Source organism: Triturus cristatus, chromosome 4_1 (assembly GCF_964204655.1).
Source record: "Triturus cristatus chromosome 4_1, aTriCri1.1, whole genome shotgun sequence".
Classification (NCBI taxonomy): Eukaryota; Metazoa; Chordata; class Amphibia; order Caudata; family Salamandridae; genus Triturus; species Triturus cristatus.
In genome coordinates this window covers 402,256,449-402,281,236 of record NC_140585.1, presented here as the reverse complement: position 1 = coordinate 402,281,236, position 24,788 = coordinate 402,256,449, and the positions used below count along the sequence as shown (strand labels likewise).

The 24,788-nt window shown below is 46.5% G+C and overlaps 1 protein-coding gene across 2 annotated transcripts in view; it reads right to left on the bottom strand.

Moving 5' to 3' along the window:
- Window positions 1-24,788, bottom strand: part of TTLL1 (TTL family tubulin polyglutamylase complex subunit L1) — a 338,922-nt gene that overhangs the window by 22,057 nt on the left and 292,077 nt on the right. For both annotated transcript variants that reach the window (XM_085652479.1, XM_085652480.1), the window contains one exon: window positions 19,952-20,115. In XM_085652479.1, the coding sequence (XP_085508605.1) occupies window positions 19,952-20,115 (164 nt within the window). The remainder of the gene's footprint in view (window positions 1-19,951; window positions 20,116-24,788) is intronic.

Genomic DNA, 24,788 nt, shown 5'->3' with positions numbered 1-24,788 from the left:
GTGTACGTTGGAGTGCTAGATCTCTAAGGGTCTGTTTATTTCGCGGCGGGGTGGCAAACATGTCTGTCGTACCTCCTGTAGCACCATCTGAGGTGCTAGGCACGAAAGGATTCGTTGGGCGTAGGATAGAGATTGTAGATGCGGGAAAAACTGTAGAAACGGACGGGCCTGTTGGAACTTGTGTAGGAGTTTGTAGTTGCGGGGATACAGACGAATGCTCTTGGTGTTGAACACCATCGGCAAGCGGTGTGGGTGGTATGGCATTAGTATACTCGGGAGCTGCGTCATCTAAATAGGAGGAAAGAAAAACGTCCTTTGCTGTTTTGGGATGTGTTTTGGGATGTGCTTTTATCGGGAGTAATGGGGGAGTTAAGTCTTTTGGTATTTCCGGGGTAGCCTTAGGTAACCCTTCGGCCAGAAGAGGATACATACCATTCATAAGAGTGTTTCTTTGTCTATCTACTTGTTCTGATTTTACTCGGGTACCTTCCTCAAGTAATAGATTTTCTCGGGTTTTATTTGAATTCTCTCTACCTTTCTCTTCCTGTCTGAGTGCTTTTTCTGTACGTCTATATGATTCTTTACGCCATAATTCAATGGCATCTTTCTGTGACTGTCTGGCTTTCTTTTTCCATAATTCTTCTTCTACTCTCATGATGCAATCTGCATCCCAGGTCCCCGCTGCGGGCCATCTCTGACTCTCTGGTAATTCTTTGGTGTAGTCCACCCATAAATCAAGAAATAATACGGCATCTAGGCCATGCTTATGATACATAAAGTACCCTGGAGTGTCCCTAGGTGGGATGGGAACAGCTTCTTCGAGTACACCTTTTCTAGTTTTGATCTGTCTTAGTTTCGAAAAGAGCGGCATTTTTAGACCTTATTACTAGAACACACTTTGTACAAGAAAACACAATAATGAACAGTCATTCACACCACAATATATAGAACGTATTTAAAACATTTAACACTTAACAGTTTTACGAACGATGATAACTAATAGAAAACTAGTTACTGACATAATACTGATACTAGATAGTACTTATTTATATGCAAGACATACTATATATACTGCTAAACAGTACAGATACACTGCTAAAACAGTGCAGACCGGATTTGTGTACCCAAACCCGTCTTGACCGGCACAGACTATGTACACGTTAAATGCCTCCCCGGTAATGGTACTCACCGGGTAGCTCGGAACGGAAGGCCTCGGAACGGAACTGAAACTGGACCGGACTGGACTCGACTGGACTCGGAACTTCGGAACCTGGTGGGCCTCTGTATACCTCGGATCTTGCTCTCTCAGCTAGGCTCTGGTCGGGATACTTCGCACTTCTCACCGCCTCGTCTGGGTGTTGATCGCAGCCTCAGTCGTCCCCGCTTGGCCGGAGGGAGATACAGGAAATCCTGCAGGTACGCGTTTTTGTCCGTTCAGCTGTGGCAGGAGACCGGGCCTGCAACGCACCGCCGGCGCGTGAGATGAGAAAGTGTCCCTGTTCGGGCGCCAATTTATGTGGTAAATATTTCATTACCGGTACTATTTTTTATGCGGTAAAGTCTATTAAGAATAACTCAGTAAATATAAGAGGCAGAATCCGTGGTATTAGAGGTTTTAAAAGGCTTTATTCCTATACAAAGGAATACAATTCGAATTGTAGGCATTCTATTCCATCACCACGAAAGTTCAGGAAGGAAGGGCATACATTATTGACAGATAGGCAGTTTTATAGAAAATACATTACAGTGAAACAGATGCAAGAGGCGTAACAGCTGATAGTACTGATAAAAGGTGCATACGTAACTAATAGAGGCGTATGTATGGGCGTAATTTAATAAACGTCATCATACATGATGTCACAAGTGGGTGGATCCATAAGAGAATCCTGCAATGTCAGCAGAAATATTTGGCAAAGATGCGCGCGCAGCCGCATGACGTGTGATTGACGTGCAACTAGAGGGTGAAGGGGACTTGACATTTAGCTCTACATGTGGAGACAGAAGTCTGGGGGTCATGTCAACCTAATCCCAAATCATATCTAATATCCTATGTTTAAAGAACTGTGTTATCCAAAAGGAGAGGTCTCTAGGGTAGAATCTATTCTATACTGACTGTTAGTGCGTGTACAAGCGTCTAAGTGTCTACACTAGATGCGAGGGAGTAGGAATATTCCATGGTAACGGGGCTATGAATTACTTGCATGAGGACAGCGAGGCCTGGCCCTTTGCACGGTAGCTGGAGGAATGTTTACCTAAACTACTAGACAGGAATGCATCGGATGAGGAGCGGAGTAGATAATCTTGAAGGTGAAATACAGTTTTTGGCAGGCGACAGGCTGGATCAGGCACCGTTAGCCGCGCAGGGAGTAGGACAAAGTTCATGGATACAGATGCAGGCTCAGACTGGAGCTTTCAGAGGCAGAAGGCAGGAAAAGGTTTGAAGACAGAATTCTGGGCCTACTCGCCTGAATCTGTAAAATGTGGAAAGTGAACCACATAAAGTCGGTGGCCTTTCATACTTAGGAATGGAATATCTGACCCATTCATGGCGGATCTGAAAGAGGACATGTTGACGGTGGACGCACATATATTTGCGTCTTCAAAACTGGAACAGGAGGGAACATACATGTACTTATAGCATGCACATGGAGCCGTTGGGGTCTACGATAGGGGACATAACTGATCACAAAATTCATATTTCCTCAGGATACCAAAGATTTTTGCAGTAGCAGCCAATGATGGATTTAATGCAGTTATCATAATCAGATGCCACAGTATTACCATGTTCAGTGATGTCAGGAGGAGAGGCAGCTAATGCAGGTCTAAGTGTCTCTTGTATTAGTTTGGATCACTCAAGGGACATTTCAGCATGGGTAGAAGACCACAGCTGGGAATTGTTATGAGGTATCCTGAAAGGTAATGCAGAGTGATACATCCAAGAGAATGGGAGGAGTATATCGGTCTCTAACTTCGTAATACTGTTGAAAACTGGGTCAAGTAGGTGACCTGCATCTTGTTTGGAAAGAGTAAGGTCCAATAAAGCTAAATCTAGAATTAGAGCAGACATGTGAAGATAGTGTGCCTCATTAAGATGGTAGTTAAGATTGCCCAAGAGTATGAAATTTGAATCGTTTACCATCTAGAGTGCGATAAGGTCTGCCATAGAGGCACTGAAACTAGACTTAATGGTGAGCAGTTTGTAAATTAGAGCACTGGTCAGTGTAAATACTTAGTTTGTAATTTAAAAACAATACAGTCAGCATCATGCAGAGAAGCTACATATCCCGCCTAATCCCCATCACGTTTTGTGGAGTGGCCATGTTGGATCAAAGAGAAACTGGGTGCTGGGATATGGCCAGTGTGGTATTAGGATTGGTAGCGGGTTGAAGCCACTTCTCAGAGAGAAGCAGAGCATCTGATTTAAGATTGTTTTATGAAATCCCAGATGTAGGGATCTTACATGTGTAGAAAAGTACTTAAGGTAGAAGTGGAAAGCAGGGATATGAAATGAAGAATTGAATGGCAAATGATGAAACTTTGTAAGAGAAGAATTAAAGGAGGCCACTTTACATGGATGGCAAGTAAAGAAACCTAAAGGTACAGTTCTTACCAGTAAGATTGAGTGCCAAAAGGTAATGTGCAGAGTACATGAGATGTTATGTTAAGGTGGTTGCTTTGAGAAAGAATCAAGTTCTGTGGCACAATGCACAGACAGGCTTGCTTTTGGAGTTGGAGCCCATTAAATAAGGCACTATGCTGAAGTAGCAGGTAAAACCAGGTGAGGAAAGTAAAATAATGAGCAGGAGCCTAGTCGCTACTCTAGCCCCCAGCAGGCTGCCCTGCAAGCGCTAGTACTAGAAAACAACCAAAATAAAATAAAAGTGGAAAATAGGAGCATAAACATTAAACTAGTAAAAACATCAGTCAATAACCAGCAATCAAGGGTGAAGCCAGGCACCTCAAAACTACAAGGTAATGAAAGGACTGCAAATTCTAGCAGTCAGTGACCAATAGGAGCCAATACAAAGAACCTCTAGTGGCTCTGCACGCTCCAGTCTCCAAAACTCAAGAGTAATTATGAAATACTATCCGATAAAAGGCAAGTAATTCCCGGTGGCTATTAAAAGATATGGGTTAAAAGCTTGCTTGTTCCCTAATGGGACCAGAAGCCAGTAGCATTCCAACATCATATTGTAGGATCTCAGTACTTTGCTAGGGTATCCTGGATAAGTTCTTGGTTACATGTCCATTGGTTGTCTCTGCACGGTGTCATGTGCGCCGAAAGGTTGAAAAGGATGAGTGCCACTGTGCCTCCTCTGTCCATCATCAGGCAGATGTCATCGATGGCAGTGATGAGGGTGGTCTCGGTGCTATAATTGTGCCTTAATCCGTATTGAAAGGGATTTAGGAATTGGTTGTCATTGAGGTAGTTTTCCAGTCATTTGTTGATGAGTTTTTACAGGACTTTGGCTGGATAGGGAAAAAGGAGATCGGTCTGTTCACCCGATTCTTCCGGTCTGCTGATGATTTCTTTAGAAGGGGTAGTGTTTTGTGTTTCCAGGTGTCCAGGAAGGTGGCTGCGGTAAAGGAGTTGTTGAGTATCAGGGTGAGTGCGAAGGAGATGGGGTTGAGTTCTTTGGTGAAGATGAAGTGTGGGCATGGGTCCGATGGTGCTCCCAAGTGGATGGAGCACATGTAGGTGGCATTTTCCAGTGAGGAGATGGTGGGTCAGGTCACTGTGGTTTTGAGAGTGTTAGTCTTGTCAAGTTGGAGGGTGGATAGGTGTGGTTGAAGAGAAAAGTTGTTGTATATGGTGCTGATTTTATAGCTAAAGCAGTGGAATAGCTAGGAGCAGAGATTCTGTGATGGGGTGATGTTTGTGGAGCTGGTGGCGGGGGAAGTTAAGTCTTTCTCTATAGTGAACATTTCTTTGGTGACACTGGAGGTGTTCTCAATTTGTTTAGTCAGCGCTGCTAAGTTACTCATGGTAGAACCAGAGGACTTCTTTATAGGTGCTCCTGTCATTTTTGCCATGGGTGTGTTTCCACTGGTGGTGTAGTTGCTTCCAATGTTGTTTGGATGGACGTTGTTCTTCTGTATACCAGCTAGCTTGACGCCTGGTCCTAGTGTGGTGATGGGCTTCAGCAGAGCCATGAATTCTGCGCAGGATCTAGTCTTTAAATTGGTGATGAATCAGGAGAGGTCATCTTGGTGTAGCGGGTAGTATGTCTGGGTTTCCTTGGGATCGAGTTTCAGTTGTGTCTGGTGGGTTGGAGAGTGTGGTTCTGCATAGGTGGGGGAGGAGCAGGTTGAAGCGGATTAGGGAGTATTTGGTCCAGTTGACAGTGTGGGCTTGTCCACTATAATGTTGGATAAGTTGGTAAAAAGAAGGTTGAGTAGATATCCGGTGGCGTGGATGGGTCTGAGTGTGTGCAGGGCATTCGAGTGGAATGTTGGTGTTCAGGTTGTTGTGGTCTTCCAGGAGGAAACTGAGTTCACCTAGGAGGATGAAGGAGCTTGAGTTGGGCACCAGTTGGGTGACTGAGTCAGACAAGGTGTTTCCAAATTTGAATCTTGGTCCAGGAGGTCAGTACAGTAGGGCCCCTTCCCAGTGTGGTGTTGCTAGAGATGTGGAGCTGGTGGGGGAGGCTTGGGTGCAGTGCCTGGAGGATCAGCCGGTGGTCAGGATGCAGAGGTCTGTGGACGAGTAGCATCTAGGGCTGCGATTGGTGGGAGTTAGGGTATGGGGTTCTATAGCTGGGGACAGCTACCTTTGCTGTGCCTTCAGCACGCCCGCTGCATGTCTGTGCTGCGGTTTCCATTAACGTGGTCCGGGAATGGGGAGGCGATTCAGGGCGTGAAGGATGGGGCTGGGATGGGCAGGACCGAGAGGGAAAGCACAGAAGCAGGAAAAGCAGCAGGTAGGTTGGTAAGGCCACAGCAGAGGTCAAGGGCAAGAAAGGGGGTGAAAGGCAACGATAGAGAGGGATGCAGAGTGCAAAGAAGAGCAGGTAAAAGGGAATACTGAAATGCTGAAAAATAGTCAAGAGGTGCAGACGTGAAGGTGAAAATAGAGGCAAAAACTGCAAAGGGGAAGGTGATGGTGAAAACACTAGCAAAAGAAATGGTGAAAGAAAGGCTGCAAGGAGCACAATAGGTGGTGCAAAAAAAGCAGAAAGAGGCAAAAGAGAAAGAAAAAAGTGGCAAATAAATGCAACAGAGATGGAGAAAAAAAGAGATAAAAAGAGACAGGAAGAAGCATAAGCCCATACGGGGCAAGAAGATGCAGGAGAGGTGATGTTAAAAAGAGGCAGAGGTGAGACAGAAAAGGCAGGCAGGTAGGAGTGTTAGGTGGTGAAGAAAAGTAGTGTCGTTCCTATATCCCTGATAGGCTCTGCGCATTGGAATACAATACACTATAGATCTGACATAGGACTAAGGTCAGTGTGTCTCTATCGAGTATATTAAACTTAATTACTTGCGTGTGCCAGCTAACTCAGAGGTTACTAGAAACTTCTTGAATATACAAGAAGGGATTAGTCTCTGACAACCGCATAAACATGACAACTTTGTTTCCTTTTAGAATCGAAACAGTCTCAGAATCATGGAAACAATAGATAACAGTTTCACTCAGTCAATCGTGCATGCTTCGTTTCTACAGAGTTGCAAAGAAATAGAGAGACGGGCGTTTCAATAAAAGGGTTTATTGAACAGTCTTATTTCTCATGCAAGAGATATGAATTGCTACAATAGTAAGACAGACTGCGAAGTACAATATGTACGAGGTTAGCAGTAAAATAAAATAATACTGCAATAGCATGGTTTGTAGCTATGACATATAGTAATCAAAATACATACATAAATAACAATAAGCTAAAATGTGATACTCATCTGATGCTTCTAAATTGTTCTACCCCAGTGTACCTAACCTAAGTGCAGTACGAGGTTTGAAGTAGGTGCCATTTCTAAAGTATAGCTAGCTATATTTTAGTTTAGCCAAGAGTTGCCAAAAGTTTCTCTTAGTTCTAGTCAGCTCCATACCTTAGAATGAGAGAGGTTGGAATCTCTTTTCTGGACTCGATAGTCTAACCCCCGCAAGGAAAGTCAGAGAGCACTGGAGGTGGATTCTCTGCGAGGAGGGTGGCAGCGTCAGGTCAGTGCATCAGGCTGGAACTCGATCTCCTTCCGAACTTGCCGTGGCGAACCGCGTAGTCTAGGTTGGATCGAATCCTCCGGGAACCGCAATTTGCCAGGGCAAGTGCTGGTATATTTATACCTTGAAGCTGTCTAGGAATGCCAGTATTGACGTAAAAGTCGGGCAAAGGAACTTCATGAATGAACCCCTAAGGAATAGATGTTCATGCATACGTAATGAGTTCTTGGAGAAATCAATATTCAAGCTGAGGGAAATTCCTAAAGGCTTAAGGGTCTGGTTTTCCAAGAATTCGTTGTGACGTGGATGGACGGATGTAGGTGGCCATGCCTGTATTTGGTTTGTACGGACAATGTCTAAATAAGGGCCAGCTTTCTATGTCCAAATAAGGGCAATGTGAATTGTACCTATATAAGGGCATAAATCGGAAAACCTATTTACGGAATCTAAATCTGCACACAACAGTAGGTAAGGCGGGCCAGGAGGCACCTTCTTAATCTTAAGGTGGTATTGAAGCACATCATTTTAACTGTTCTATTCATTTACAGACTCCTTTTAAAAAAGGTTCTGAGTGTACACACTACACATGTTGAATTGGCAGAGAGGTGTTTAAAGAGAAATGTATAGAAAGATATCCAATAACTGTTGATAAACTTAATAGAACACCTCCCCCTCACAACATTTTAATGGTGTGGCCCATCGAAGGAGTGGGTTTGTTAGTAGCTAACCAATTACACTACATTTTTGAGGTGCTCTTGGGAAAGTGGATCAGATGGAATGCAAAATGTACCAGTTGAGCCTCATCAAGCTCGTTTAGCTAGGTAGGTTCACCATTAAGCTGAAGAGTACCTACAGGAACAGTTAGAACATCAAAGGAGACACTTGTGGTTATGGTTTGTCATTAAAAATATCAGTTTCTTAAGCTCTACGTAAGTTCAGTTGCATTTACGATAAAACATATGCACACATACTCAAGCTTTAACCAGCTCACTAAACACCAACTTTTTGTTAAGGGACAGTTTTACCAAATTAATAACATAAAACCAGCGCCGGCCACTGTGCAACAAAAGTGGTGAGGCAATGTAGGAGGAAGTGGGGCCCGGCATGAGGGGAGAAAAATATAAGGAAAAAAACATTTACCTGCCGGCAACCGCCTCGGTGCTCTTCTGAACCTTTCCTCTCAACTCCGGGTAGTCCATGCAAGGCTTCCAGTCCTTTACGCCAATCCAGACGCTGTTCTCATGCTGGTAATACTATTTACCAGCATGAGAGCAGAGATGTGATTAGCCTGAGTGGGCTGGTTTGACCTTCAGTTAGGGCCGGGGAGCCTGTGCTTGGTCTCCACCAGGCTGTGCAGCACAGCTTGGGTGAAGAGATCCAAGTGTGATTGCCGGTTTGGCTGTGCTAAGACGGCCGGCCAAACCAACATGTGCACTTGCAGCAGTGCCCACCACTCCTACCCCTGTTGCTGTCCATCAGGATGACCCGGCCATGCCACTGAATCAACTCAGCAAGAAAAAATAAAATGATAATAACCTGTGTTATTATCAATTTATTTTGTATGTTTTCACTGAGAGAGCAATGGAGTGATGGTCCTCTGCATAACGGAGCCTAAAACACTGTGCCTCGCAACAAGCCTAGAAATGAAAGGAAGGGAGAAGGATGCCAGACAACATCAGGAAAGAATGGGGAGGTTTTTTTTAAGGTTGCAACTTTTTTCTAAATTGCAGCCTTTTGAGCAGCATTTTGTTGCTGCGTGGTTTTTATCTATGAAGGATACAGTACATAAAAGAAGTCATCATAGTACCATAATAATTTTTGCTTTGAATAGCCGCTCCTTTACAATCATTGTTACACAACTACTGGCTACTCCTTTACAGCCCCTTAGCTAGTTCATCATGAGCTGGAAGTATAGCTTGTAAGAGCCTTGGACAGGCCATCATGTTCTCAGAAGGGAACCCCCAGCACTAAGAGTGTAAAACCTCCAAAGCTCACAATAAAGGGTTAATCTAGACACAAATTCTGGGCTGGACCAAAGCGTGAAATTTGGTAGCACTGGATAAAGCCTGAGAACGAATGAATAAAGAGAGAATAGTAAAAACAGCAAAATACTGGAACAAAAAGTGCTGGAAAAAAAACAAAAAACTAGGAAGCAATAGACTCTACAACTCTATGAAGCATGCAGCAAACCTGTCACCATGAGGCCCCTCTTTTGGTGCCTTACCTCAAATAAAGGCCTGAGGACGTCCCACTAACTACACAGGTGACAAGATGGAAAGTAGTGCAAAGGGCATGCCAAAGGACCTGCACATACCAAATGCCTTGAAGCATGACAGTGTGTAATAAAAACAATCAAAATCATCATTCACAACTTTATAATTTTTCACCTTACCTAAATGTTGATTTTGGAACTCCGGTCCCAGACCGCAAATGGTCTATACTCACACCTCGCCAAACCTGCAATTCCCTGCCTCATTTACAGGTTGTGAAACTAGTAAATATCCTATGGCAAAGACTCAGCTGGGTTGTGTTAGAAATCTATGACCAACACACCATCAGCCACAGGGCTAAAACTACACTAAAACATTGCAATGAACAATGTTGAATAATGTTGCTTCCCGGTATACCCAGGCATACAAAAGGATCAACAGCCCTCAAGTGCAAAGAGCGCCATAAGGGGCATTTCTTCTTTTCAGAAACAAACGCCAACTTTATTTTTTGTATTTCAGAAATAAACATGCGAAGTAGTGACCAGCTGTAATGACATGGTATTACAGTTTTGCCGAAAGTCTGGCCAGGTCATCAAGAGTACTTTCATCAAAATGATGCCTGCCAAACTGAGAGGCAATCTTTAAATTTAGGTGGTTCTCTGCCCGAAAGAAAGAGTTAGGGCACTTGCTCAACTGACGAGCCACAGATTGGGGTCTAAATGCCTCAGTTAGTCCTCATTCCTGGCCTGTGAAATACTGCAAGGCTCATCTCCAACCCCGGCTATGTTTAAACTAAGCCTCACACCTCTTGCAGACCTTATTTGACTTGTGGGTTCCCCATGAAGTCTTAAGCAGATGACATTCAAATCATCATTCCTTTCAAAGATAATTTGGGTCTCCTTGAGGAAACGTTTTGGTCCTGTATGTCAGCTATCGCTTCATGGATGAAGGAGAACTTTCTAAAGTTAAACAGTCACAAAATGGAGGTACAGGTGCTTTCTTGTTATGGTCTTCAAATGTATTTCCAATCTGAATTTGGAGCATTCCCCACTCCTGTTCAATCTGCCAAAACCTTGTGTTTCATATTTGTAGGTCAAATAACAGAATTTCATCTTCCTGTTTTTACAATATCTGGATGCCGTGAAATGTCATCCATCGTTTGCTTCTGAACTAGCACAAGACGGTGGTGCAAGCTTCTCTTCTTGCTCGCATCGATGCTTGAATTTCCCTGTAATTGGGAAGGCCGAACTATATGATGGCAAAATTACAACTTATTCAAAATATGGCTGCTAGGTTAATATTGATGTTGGCTTCCTGATCTTCCATCTCACTTCGTTTGGAGACACTGCACTGGTTGCTGTGATCAAAAGATTTGTTTTTAAGGCACTTTGTAAGTGGTATGCACCTTGCACAATAAAGGAACTCTTTTCCTACAGAGGCGCATTGTGCTCTATGTTCCTGAACACATTCTCTATTGTTACATGGTTTCGTTCGTTCAAGTGCTCATGAAGAAAGCCTGTTATGTTAGCCAACCTTTTTCCTACCTAGCTGCTAAGTATTGGTATAATTCCCCTGACAACATTCCATCAGAAGCATATTGCTGTTCCTTTCGGAACAGCTCAAGACCTACCTTATTTTCCTTTCATGTTTTTTGTCTTACATCTCAAAGTATGATTCTCAGCACCAGGGCATTCTGGTAGGATAGCAGAATGCTTTATTTATTCAAGTCTCTTTTATTGAAAGTTCAAATAGAAACAATATAACAATAATGTTAGGGAATGTAGTAATGAGAACATAGGAATAACCACATGCTAAAACAAAGACACAAAAGCAATTGCATATCACAATTCTTCAACTGATAGGAACAGGGCATTCAAAATCAAAAGCAATAAACATGCAAGAAAAAGTTAAATGCTGCAAGGAAAATAGGGCAAAAATATCGACATGGGAGGAGGGCAAGAATCCACTAAGAGAAAAGTAAGCCCTTGTGACAGGGTGAGCTAGCGGATTGAAGAGGGACCCAGATTTCCAAAGTCATATGTGAAGTGCTTTATGGACTATCTCTATTCAGCCCCCAAAGTCCGTCCATGCAAGCTGGGAGTATGTTGTCCTCAAAGAGACGCAGAGCCTGGCGTTTCGGAGGCTGAAGGTTGACGTGTTCAATCAAGCAAAAGTAATTTATCAATGGTTGCCAAGTGTTTGTAAATTCACTCTTATGTGACTGAAGCCATGCAGTGAGAAGTTCCATCACCATGGTATGCCACAGGCGAGTGAACCACACATTCACTGGGGGCGTCTCAGCCTTTTTCCAATACACCGCTATTGTCTGTTTAGCTGCGCCGAGCATGTGTAAGGTTAAGCGCCAGTCTGTGTGTGTCATGGCAAGAAGATTTAAAGGTCTGAGCCCCAAAATAAGTACAGTCGGAGTTTCAGGTACAGGGTAATCAATCACCCGTTTAATGTGACTGAGTATCTCCTTTCAGTAAGTAGCCAGTAGTGGGCAGTGCCACCAGATGTGGTGAAAATCCACTATAGCACTCGTGCAGCGCCAACAAACAGGGGGGAGTTAGGGAACATCTTATGTAACCAGTGGGGAGTGTAATACCATTGTGTCATAACCTTGTAGGCGGTTATTCTCTGGGAAATGCTGCGGTAAACCCTTGGTATGTCACGCCATAACTGTTCCCATTGCTTGAATGAAATTTCATCAGGACTACTGGATTGCCATTGCAATTGATGAGTGTGTGGAGTAATTTGGAGAGCGTGCTGAAGCACCTGGTATGTGTGGAATATCAGAGCCCTGGAACAGTCATAAGAACGAACCAGTTGTTCAAAAGGAGTGAAAGGACGAGTGGCTCCCTGGGCAGCAGATGATGCCTGCACCCAGTGTCATAGCTGGAGGTATTGTAGTCGCAGGCCCTCAGAGAAATGGAATTCCCGTTTGCATTGATCAAAAGATTTAAAGGTGTCACCCGTGAAGTGATCTCGAAGTGTGCGATATTCGCCCTCAGACCAGGCCTGGAAGGAGTGCGGTTGCAGGGCAGGTGGAAATTGCGAGTTGCAAGCAATGGGAGTATTAGGGGACGGAAAGGAGATAAGACCCTTAGATAGTGCAAGTTTGTCCCATATATTTAAGACAGTTTTTGTGGGTGTGGCTATGTAAGCACTACGCTTTCTAGCCTCCCGCGGAAGTCACTGCTCTATCCATGTGGAACCAGAATTTTTCGCTCTCTCGTACAACCCATTCAGAAACATAATGAAAATGTGAGAGCCAGTAGTATTCCAGCAGAGTAGGACATGCCAACCCCCCCCCTATCCAGTGGCAGCACGAGTATTCTGTTGGAAAAGCACGGCCACCTCCCTTCCCAAATAAAGGTAGTAAGCTCGCGTTCAAGGTGCTGGATGTGGCTTTGTGGTATAGGGGTGGGTAATGATTGGAATAAATGTAATATTTTCAGTAACACTGACATTTTAACTGCATTTAGACGACCCAACCACGCGATAGGGAGAGATTTCCACGATTGTAAGTCATCCATGACTGCCATTTTACATTCCTGCCAGTTCACCTGTGACCACATAGTGAGAGTGGCAGTTAGATTAAGTCCAAGGTATCTAATGGAATAAAAGGCCCATTGGTATGGAACAAGATTGGAGCAAAGGAATCTTCGCGGCGAGAATTGTGAGATTTAAGGCCCAAGATTTCGCGGGATAGATTTTCAGGCCAAAAGCTCCTTCAAAAGATTGCAAAAGAGTATGACGGCCTGGCAGGGATTGATGCGGGTTCGATAAAGTAAGAAGGAGATCGTCTGCGAAAAGAGCTATTTTGTGGTCTTCTCCTCCATGAGTGATGCCACTAATTGTAGGAGCTTGGCGAATCAATATGGCCAAGAGTTCTATAACAAGCGCTAAAAATAAAGGGGATAATGGGCAGCCCTGCATGGTGCTCCTGTGTACGTGTATAGGGTCCGTGAGTTGACTATTAACCCAGACCTGCGCTTGAGGAGAGATATAATGAGCCATAATCCTAGAGACCATCATAGGCCCAAGCCCTATTTTCTGCAAAACTGCCCGCAGGAAGGCCCACCGCACTTCGTCAAATGCTTTTTCAGCATCAAGTGACAGCAAGCAGGCAGGTATATTCCAGTGGTGAGCCTTCCCTACCAAATGAGCTATTCGCCTTATGTTGTCCGCTCCCTGCCTGTGCCGAATGAAGCCGACCTGATAAGGTTCCATGAGCCCCGGCAAATGGGGATCCAAACTTTTGGCGAGAATTTTAGTATAAAGCTTCAAGTCTGTGTTCAGGAGAGCAATGGGGCGAAATGAGGAACATAGTGTTTGAGCCTTATCAGGTTTAATGAGCAATGCAATTTCAGCTAGTGCCATAGAGGTAGAAGGGCCGCCAGTCTCCGAAAAATAATTAAAAAGGCGCAACAAGTGGTATCGAATCTGCGGAAGGAAGACGCGATAGAAAGAGACCGAAAGACCGTCCGGGCCTGGGGATTTGCCTAAAGGGAAATCTTTCAATGCGCCAGTAAGCTCTTCTGGTGTGAGCGGGTCTTCAAGAAGCTGTGCATGCTGTCTTTCTATCGAAGTCCACCTGCACTCGTTCAAAACCGCTTGAATCTGGGTCGGGTTGGAGGACTCCTGTGTGTAAAGGGAAGTGTAGTAGCCGTGAAAGGCTTTAAGCTTGGCGTTTTTGGTGGTGGCCATGTACCTTCATCTAGTCTAATTTTAGCAATGTGAGCCTTCGCTGCCTGCTTTCTGAGACAACGCGCCAATACGGTTCCCACCTTGTCCCCCTCCATCATAGTATGTTTGTTTCAGTGCCAATAAAGCTTGTTCATCCTTGTTGGTCCTATGTGCCTGTAGCTGGCCGCAAGCATGGCCAACCGCCGCTTGTGAATGGTTAAGGGATGATCCTGATCCAATTATTCCAGTGCTTTAATATCATTAGTCAGCTTGTCCTCGAAAAAGCGAGCTTCCTTGGCCCGGGCAATCGCTATAGAGGTTATGTGGCCCTGGATGGAGGCTTTGAACGCGTCCCAGACCACAGGAATCGGTGTCTCTGGGAGGTCATTAGACAGTAAATATGATGTAATAGCCTCTCGAAGTTCAGCTACATCCACGGGGTCGCGAAGGACTTGAGGGGGAAGTCGCCAGCGAGGTGGGCGTCGCAAGCGGTGCGTGTGTATTAACCATTCTACATGTGCGTGATCAGAGAAGGAGATGTCGGACATAGAGGCAGAGAGAACATCGCGTACCAGGGAGTGAGACACAAATAGGTAGTCTATGCGTGAGTAAGAGCGGTGGACATGAGAGTAGTAAGAGTAATCAGGCGCAGCTGGGGAGTAATAGCGCCAAATATCCAGCAAACCCAAATCAGTAAACATTTTTTTCAAAGGAGCAGGCATAACCCCAGTCCCATGGAATATACTAGTACTTTGGTGCAATGCAGCATCCCACACCAGAGTTCAGTCGTCCCCAAGTATCAGGTAAGGCTCATCCCCAGTCAACTGTTCGCGTAAGATTTCTGTAACAAAAAGGTAATGGGCTTGTTTGGAGGCGTAGATATTACAAAGAGTAAAAGTCTGTGCTCCGATCCTGATCTCCATTTTAAGAAACCTACCCTCCTTGCCTCTAATCACTCGAGTGGTTCCCTGGTGTATGCCTGCCCTGCAAAGAATAGCCACCCCAGCTGTTTTTGTAGGTGCAGATGCCCAATATTGAAGGGGGTACTTATGGTGGGCCATGCGGTGTGTATCCTTCCTCAAGAGGTGAGTATCCTGTAAGAAGATGATGTCCGGACTCTGTTGGAGCAAATAACGCCAAATTTGACTACGCTTATTAGGGGCATTGAGACCTTTTACAATAAGAGAGAGAAGTTTCAAACAAGGTACAGTAGTCATACTAATCACCTGGTGTACACCTCAGCTGTTAAATATCAAGATATCAATACAGTGCCCCTAGCACCCCACCCCCCCGCCCCCGCAAACCACCAGACAAAATGATCAACACCCAAAGGCACCCTGATATCCAACAGTAGCTGGGGTGAGCTTGATAGTACAAATGACAATCTACAGCAAGTAATTGACATGGTCCCAATGCAATATCTCTCGATCCCTCCAGGAGAAAGAAGAGAAAAAAAAGGAAGAAAAACAAGAAAAAGAAAGGAGTACATAGCAGAACTACAATAGGCAACAACGGGCAACATGGCCAACAGGTCCTATTCCAGTCCGTGAATAGGCTAAGCTCAATAGCACAAGCCATTCCACAGATGTCACTCTCTTAGGAATAGAAAATAGGGGCGAGGCTCATGGAACAAGGCACAAATGCCGGACAGGAGTCACCGGGTCCACTGCCACGCTGTAGCCGGAGCAAGCAGAAAGCAGATCGCGAAAGGGACCATCCCTGCTTCAAAGAAGAATGCTAATAATAAAACACAGTGAAACCCTTTAGTGTAAAAAAACCCTTCAGTCTTCCTTTGCTTGAGAAGAGGGAGGGGACTTCTCCCCATCCTTAGAGCGGAGATGGTGGATAATGTCCTGCTTGGCTTGAGAGGAGGACCCATCCCCACGTTTGGGTGGTCGAAGTTGGTTAAGAGCCCTGGTCCTCTGTGGCCACGCACGTTCCTGGTCAGGAGGAAGCAGGCGCGGGGGACTAGTCGATGCTGAGAAGGCCAGAGACGAAGCAGCTGAGCGGCCTCTTGGAGAGAGCGCAGCACCCGACGTTTTGTTTCTCAGGTAAAAATGAGAGCAAAAGGATGACCCTATTGATATTGGATGCCCAGTTCCCGGAGGTTATCGGTGACAGGCTTGGAGTCCCTTCGGCGCCGAAGTGTGGTGGGAGCAAGATCCTGAAAAAGTTGGATAGTAGATCCCTTGTATGATAGCTCCAGTTTATTGCACGCTGCCTTCACGATGGCCTCCTTCTCCGTAACAAAATGGACCCTGGTTAGAATGTCAGGCACTAAGTCGGAGCACCAGGGTGGTGCAGCTACACAATGGGCCCTGTCAAGTGCTGGTGGTGAGGACTCGTCATCCCCCCTGATCTTATGGAGGAGCTCCGCTACAAAGCTCATGATGTCCGAGCCCTCTGCCCCTCTAGGAACACCCCGGATGCATAGGTTGTTGCATCGACTTTCTAAGTCCCCCTGCTTGATTTGGAGTTCAACGTGTTGCTCTTCGAGGAGGGCTAGTCGTTGCCAGAGCTGCTCCTGATCCTCTGTGCGAGCATCCGCTATCTTCTCGAGGTCGTCCACCCTCTCTCCAATTTCAGTGACGTCTTTCTGGATTTCCTCTATGTATGTTTGAACCTCAGTTCTAAGGTATCCGATTTCAGATGTAATCTCCTGCAAGAAGGCATGAAGGATTGAGTAAGGGGATCCGAGGAACCCTCAGCTGAAGATGACATGGTCACAGGGGGGCGCCAGACCGGGCTTGTTCCACAAGGATGTGACAGGGTTATCTTTTAAAGTCGTGGTAGCTTCCTTCCCAGCCTTGGGGCGTGGCATGACCCTTTATACACTGACGTGCACAGTAGACATCCAGACTTAGGTTGCAGGGCCGGGTGTCCAGTACACTCCTTAGCAGGGAAGCAAGCGAGGTCACAGCGCAGATGAACAGAATCACTGGTGCTGGCAAGGGGCGCCCCAAGCAGAGAGAAGAATCGAGGGAACGAGGAGGCGACAACCGCGCCCAACTGCAGCAACCAGCCTCCCCGAACTCCACACTCAGAGCACGCGAGGAGGAGATGAAACAGATGAAGGAGAAGGCCACCTCCTTTGTAGAGCCTCAACTGGTCCCGGGGCTCCCCCAATTGTCACAGTCCGTAAGTCACCTGGAGCCGCCACCAGCCCCTGCAAATGTGGAGCCCAAGGTGGCAGGGACAGAGCGTAGGACCAAGAGGCAGAGAGGGAGAGCACCCCTCCAGGCGCCTGGCATAGAGTGTAGTAGAAGGAGTCCGTTAAGGTGCCGTGACCGCAGCAAACACGCAGTTCAGGGGGCTAAGGGTCCCAGCGTGCCCCCTCCAGGCTAAGCAGACAAGGGGGTGTTAGGCGTGCCCTCAGTAGTCATAAGCCAATGACAGGATGGCATCAGTAAAGTCCCCAGGCTTCAAATGTCAGTCCCCCCCAAGGCAAGAGAAGCAGCTTGCTGGCTGAAACAAAGCTCACACCCAGCAGGGTATTTCATGAGTAGGAGGCAGCAAATCCCATGAGAGTGTTAACTCGCGTAGAGCCGCCAGACAGCGCACACCTCCCCCGGTACCTGTTACTTTGAGAGGGCGGACACCCCAGGGCCCTGGAGGCAGTGGGGAGATCAGGAGGAGACGCCGCGATGCGGACCTGCTCCGGCCGGGGAAGCCCAGAAGAGAGCCGCAGGGCCCTCTGCAGCTCAAGGTGTCTGTCGCAAGCTGCCGCTCTTCTATGCAGGCAGCGATCGTCACCCCCGGCAACGTGTCCAAATAATTGCGGGCACTCCCTGTTGCTGTGGAGGCGATATCCTCTCTCGCGGTCCGCTCGGACTCAGAGCCCTCAAGATGGCAGCCACAGAGAACATCTCCGGGCCCCGCCACACAGATCACTGCCACCAGTCGCAGTGGCACCGCTCCAAACAGCCAAGAGGTTCTGGAGCAACCCAGGAATCCAGGCAGGCAACGGAAAACTGCAGAAGATACCTCGATGCGGTGATATGTCGCAGAAGGCAGCGGCTTCCCGGAGCTCACTCAGCGTGCATCTCACTGCATGTGTAGCGAGACCACGCCCCCAGAATGCTTTATAAGTATGTGTTATTCAGTCAGATGTCAGAGTCTTGCATTACAGTAAAGTTCCAACTGAATAGGACAGTTTGATAGTAGGACATCCACCTAATTCTGCCAGGGTTTGTGGCTCCTTCCTGGTTCATCTTTGCGCAAGGTGAATGCAGTGAAAAGCATTTTCACTGTTGGTTTATGCAGGCAGAAGCACTGTATTGTGTCAGACTAGATTGGCTGCTCTCCCTTCGACTGGTGTTGATTGGCTTCAGGGTGTGGCAGACACCATTCTTCAGTAGCCTTGAACGCTCAAAACTACTCTCGGGACTACAACTCAATCAACCCTATGCTGGTGGCCAACCTGGACTGAACAGTACAAATAAGAGACAGACCTAGCTCCGCCCCATCAGTATTCTGATGATCATCCTCTGCTGGGACCACTGACTGGTGGCCTGAGGGCTTGGGCACTTCCCCATCCCTGTTACATACGCATGGAACCCCAACAACATCTTTGACAACAAACTGGCATTTGACTCTCGTATTGACAAACTCACTTCTTCTTGTGTGTTCTTAATGAGGGTTATCAAGAAGAATATTTAAATAATAATAGAATACTGTAGAAAACATGTGGTCCACACGCTCTTTCAATGCTAGATTGTGCCTTTCACAGCAGTGCCGGTGTGATCTTTGGAAGCCAGAGTACAAGTGACACTTCATTCTTTTAGTAGTACAGTCCTGCAGAGTACTATTGCAGTACTAACTCAGGAGCAAATGCAGGAAATTTGCGCCCCTCTGACCGTTTTGTTGCTCACAAGCACAAGTGTTATTTCTTTTCCTTCTTTCTCTTATTCTACTTTTTGTTAGTTCCTCTTTAACTATTGTTTATTTTTTGTGACAATCTCCTGCTAAAAAACTGAAAAACTTTTTTTTTACTTTAGTCAGCCATTCTGTGAACAAGAGGTCCTTAGTATGCAAACCTCGCTAGGAAAACATACCATAACTGTGGTCTACCCTACTATCTAAGGGTAACCACAAATCGATGAAATTTAGTGGCTGGTGAACCAAGGAGTCACAGTGCGGGCGTGAGGCAACAACATGGATAAGCTCCCAGGTCTGGCTGAAGAACCAGGAAGCCACAATACAACTACAGGACAACGCCTCTCTTGCTTCCTGCCTTTCCTGGTAAGGAGGAGTGATTTGAAAAAGATGGACTGCCCCATTATTCCTCCTTGGTCTGACCAGAACTGTTTTTTTATGATCTCTTACCTTTCTGTGTCCAGGAAGTGCATAACCATGTTGCTAGGGCCCCCCTTCAGTAGCACTTGGCAGCTCAATGGCATTGCAAGGGCTGGAGAGCAATGGGCAAGTATTTCCTATTGCAGCCTCCTGATTGAATGGGGAAGTAAGGAACTTTCCTATCAGATTCCACGGCTGGAATAACCTTAAGCTTCCACCAGCAGAAATATTATGTGATGGAGGATCGAATCAGCCACCAGTTCATGGTTCATGATACAAGGTGCAGGTTGCCACACATTCACATATCAAAACATTAGGTTTTATAAGCACACACAAAGCATGCCTAAAGTCAAGTACCTTTTGTCACAAGTGGTTTACATTGCAAGCGTTCTTGTAATTCCTTGCTGACACTTCATCAGTTGTTAAACTAAACACATTTCGCTTCTACATGTGGAACAGTGTGATTTAAAAATGTCCTCCCGAATCCCCTGGACGAAACGGTAATGGCTGATTATGTTCTACACAATAACAGTAAACATGTGTACCTGAAGGAGGAGATACACAGATGCTTTAAAAGCATCAAAAATGTGCGTGCAAAACTTACAAAATTTCATAATTTCCAAGCGCTTCTTTGGGTGGTGCTTTATTCCATTTGCAGTCTGGAATTTCCCCATTAGGTACTGCTATATTAAGTGTATCATTGATAAGGTTATACTTGAGTATCCGATCATTAGCTGTGCTGGATGTAAGAGATGGAGAGGCATTCACCTGAAATAAAAATACAGAGTTTATGAGACTGCATTTCATTTTACAGTTTCTAAGACGATAGTTAACAAATAGCTTGCTATCTCAAATTCAGCTTGAAATGGTTTTTGAGATACCAGAAAGAGTGAAAATGTGTGAAAACAAAGAGAACTATGCTCCACCTAAGCTGAATTTAGACACTCCCACTGAACTGTATTAAAAACTGAAATGTAAATTATTAGTGCTGAAACCTGTCTGAAATTGCTAAACGTATCACTGTCATTTACAAACAAGCATTTGCAATGCAATAGGTTTCGCATTATAAAAGTGTGAGCAGTTGGCATTGCTAATAATAATACAACACTAGCTATTGGCATTGTAAATGATGCCATTTATTTATGTGTTTGTTTTATAAAATAGATAAAAAAGGCATTGTCATGAACAATGACAATAGCTGAAACTTTTGCAAATGCGAGACCTATTGCATTGCAAATGCTTGTTTCAGTACTGCAGGCTTTTTTAAAGTTTTAGTCACTACTCAAAATGAAATCCATTTTATCAGCGTTGCCAGTGCTCCTTTATGTTTAATGCCCTAAATGAAACACAATGTTCTAAGCAGATTGCTAAACAGCATCTCCAGCCCCGATCACAATGTCTCGCCAAGACGTGGTGAACTAATGCACAGACTGAGGTCTGTCAGCCTCCGAGGCTCAAAGCAGTCCTTGCAACAGTCCGCTGTGTCAAGGTATTGCCATGTGTACAGCACACACTCTGCAACAGCAAGTGGTTTCAAAGTTGGGGGTGACTTCCCAAACTTTCCTGACGTGTTCATCGTGTTTGGTGACAGCGTATTTATGCTGACAGCCCAAAAAAATATTTGTGGTTGTGTGTGTATTGTGTGTTTGTGTGTGGTTGTGTGTGTGTGGTTGTGTGTGGGTGGTTGTGTGTGGGTGGTTGTGTGTGTGTGTGGTTGTGGGTTTGTGTTATTGTGTGTGTGGTTGTGTGTGTGTGTGGGGGTGGTTGTGTGTTGTGGTTGTGTGTGGTTTCTGTGTGTGGTTGTGTGTGTGTGTATGGTTGTGTGTGTGTGGTTGTGTTTTTTTGTGGTTTTGTGTGTGGTTGTGTGTGTGTGTGTATGGTTGTGTGTGTGTGGTTGTGTTTGTTTGTGGTTTTGTGTGTGGTTGTGTTATTGTGGTTGTGGTTGTGTGTGTGTGGTTGTGGTTGGGGGGATTGGGGAGGGCAGAGGTAGGGAAGGAGAATGGAAGGAGGAAAGAAGAGGAAAGGGGATGTAAAATTAGTGAGAAGTGTGCCAGGAAGGCAAAGAGAAAGATAAAGAGAACAGGAGGTTCAGTGGGGATAGAATGTGAGAGAAGAGAAAGTGAAGGGGAAGTGAAGTGAGGACAGCAGTAGGAAGGTGTCGGATTTAGGAGGAGACTAGATAGGGGGAAGGAGAGTGGGGGCATACTAGAGGAGATGAAATGGGATCTAAAGATGATAGAAGGGCGGGGGGAGACAAGTGAACATGGAGGGTGGAGACCTAAAAGGTGATAAGTTGAGGCAGGATCGGGAGGGACGAGTACAGAAAGAGCAGAAGCTGTGGAAGGAAAGAAAAGAAAATAGAAATGGAGAAGCATGGGGAGGGGGCAGGAAAGAGATGGGGAGGTGAGAGAATAAAGAGTGGGAGAGAAGGACCAGGAGAAAAGGATGAAAGGTGGAGAGAAGAGGGGGAGTGGCTGAGATAAGGGTGAGGATGTAGGTGGAAGAAAGAAACTAAAAAGAGATGGGAGTGGAATGAGACTAGAGGAGAGGGAGGCTGGAGAAGAGAGGGGCAAGAAATAGATAAGGAGGGTGGGGGGAAGCGAGGCCAGAGAGGGAGGCTGGAGAGGGGGCAAGAAAGAGATGTGGAGGGTGGGGGGGGGGTAGCGAGGCCAGAGGAGAGGGAGACTGGAGAGGAGGAAGGCAAGAAAGAGATGTGGACGGAAGCGAGGCCAGAGGAGAGGGAGGCTGTAGAGGGGGCAAGAAAGAGATGGGGAGGGGGGGAGGCCAGAGGGGAGGGAGGCTGGAGAGGAGAGGGGCAAGAAAGAGAGATGGGGGAAGCGAGGCCAGAGGAGAGGGAGGCTGGAGAGGGGGCAAGAAAGAATGGGGAGGGGGAGGCCAGAGGGGAGGGAGGCTGGAGAGGAGAGGGGCAAGAAAGAGAGATGGGGGGAAGCGAGGCCAGAGGAGAGGGAGGTTGGAGAGGGGGCAAGAAAGAGATGAGGAGGGTGGGGGGGCAGCGAGGCCAGAGGGTAGGAAGACTGGAGAGGGGCAAGAAAGAGATGGTGAGGGGGTTGAGACCAGAGGGGAGGGAGGCTCGAGAGGAGGGAGGCAAGAAAGAGATGTGGAGGGCAGGGAGGGAAGTGAGGCCAGAGGAGAGGGAGGCTGGAGAGGGGGCAAGAAAGATGAGGAGGTGTGAAGGGGGGGGGCTTAGCGAGGCCAGATGAGCTGTGAAGCATCCAGACTGTCCTGAAGGAAATAAGGTGCGAGGTCGGGGTGAGGCCAGAAAGAGTTGAGAAGGGAGGATGGAGAGGGGGGAAGGTAGATGAATATGTGGCGGTGGGGACAGAAAACGTGCTAGAAGCAAGCAGGGAGAGAATAAAAGAGGTGTGGAGAAGAGAAGGGTTTTACGCAGGTAGAGGGGTAGAAGGAAGCTGCAAGGCGAGAAAAGAACATCGGAAGATGAGAAAGAGGGGTGAGGGAGAATAGAAGGAGATGAGGACGGATAAGCAGAGGGAGAGAAAATAAGGACAATGAGGCGAGAGTGGAGAAGATAACGAGATACAGATGAGACGATGGCGGTGGAGACGAAAACAATGAGATACGGATGAGAGGATGAGGCGGAGGCTGGAGAAGTGAATGGAGTGGAGGGCGGGAGAAGGGTGGGGGAGCGAGCATAGAAAAAGGGAGAGAAAAGGCTTCCAAAGGAATAGTGGAGAGGAGAAGAGGAAGGCCGTGAGGCACAGAGGGAAAAGGTGAAAGAATGAAATGTGGAAGCGTAATAAGGGAAGAAAAGAAAGTGAGGGAGGGGGCTCAAGGGTGGGATATTGTAAGAAATGGGTGGCAAAGAGAAGTGATGGGAAGGAAGAAAGTGGAGGAGAGAACATTAAAAGAGAGTGCTGCTCTAGTGGGGACACGAGGAAAGGGAGTACAGGGCATGAAAAGGGTGTGTGCACACTTAAGAGTGTGCACCTGAAGATGCCTAAAGGTGGTGAGACGGAGCAAAGGGAGGGCTGGGGAAGTAATGATGTGGTAGAAGTGAGACGTAGGCTGAGATGGGGTGTAGAGGAGTAGGTGCAATGGCATGGTATAATGAGGGGGAGGGATGTAGGAGAGAAGGAGCGTGAGAGAGAAGTTAAGAGAGGGACGTGTGGTGGTGTGCATCAAGAGGTACTGGGAAAAAGGCAGTCAGAGAACGAGGGAAATGAGATAGACCACGTGTAGAAAGAGACAGCAAAGTGGGGAGGATGATTATAGGATTAGACACGGCGCAGGTAGAAATGTGGGGAAAGAGGTGAGACGCGGAAGGACTGCATGGTGCACGCGGGAAGGAGGGAGGGGAAGGAAGCACACTAGGTGGAAAGGGGGCAGGAGATATAACGAAAAAGGAAGAACAAAAACGGAGGTTGGATGGGCAAAGGAAGAAAGAGGCGACACTCGAACTGGAATAAATAAAACTAAAAAGGAGGAAACTGGAGGAAACAAGCATTGGCAACGAAAGTCATTGCGTTCACGATCGCTCTGAAAGCAAACGTGATCGCGATGACGCGCTAAAACACGCAAGGGATGTGCGCGCAGGCGCGTGTGCTTGTTGCGCGTTCTAGCAAGCTGGCTAAAAAGCTGGGGGGAAAAATGCTACCGCCGTCCACTGCTTGCACGCGCCCGCGCACATGCACTGCAAGCTGTAGCCGGCGGTAGCATTTTTTGAAGCCCTCACTTAAGGTCTCGCCAGACCAGCGCCCAAGCGCTGGGTCAGGCGAGACCTAAAAATGTAAGTTATCTTAGCTTCACTGAGGTTGTGGGTGGGTGGGTAGATGAGAGATTATTTTTTTTTGAATAAGAAGAAGCATAGCGGCATTTTACCAGTAAAAACACAGTCACACGTACATAACTAGCATCTGGTCCAACTTTTATCACAATTTAATGTAACAATTTACAAGGAGCCCTCAGTCTTCAAGATGAGATCTTCTTGCTTTGTTTAGAAATACATCAATCTCAACGATCACTCACGGGGACAGACAAGTCGATAGCAGTACTTCGCCGGGGGGGAAGAGGGTGTTTTCACCAGTTTTTACATCTTTTTGAAATGCTGCTAACACTTTTAATGTTTTAAAACTGTTGCACTGCCACCTACAAATTTGTTCCGTGTGCACTGACTTGAGTGCAGGAAGTGGGTACTTTTGTTGTTGTGGAGCCGCGCTCTGATTGGTCCACCTTAGCCAATCAGAGGCGTACCTGGGAGGAGCCTGCTGTGCCCCCAGCTACCTCATGCATTCCCCAGTGCGGACACGCGCAGCAGGCGCGCCAAAAGCAAGCCCATCTGCGCTCGTCCGCGCCTGGACGTCACCATGAGCCAGGAACCCTGCCCATTTGCCCCTCCAGAGGACAGTTTATTCATGTGAGGAGTTACTCATTCTGCGCAGGGCAAAACCCAAGAACCCGGAACT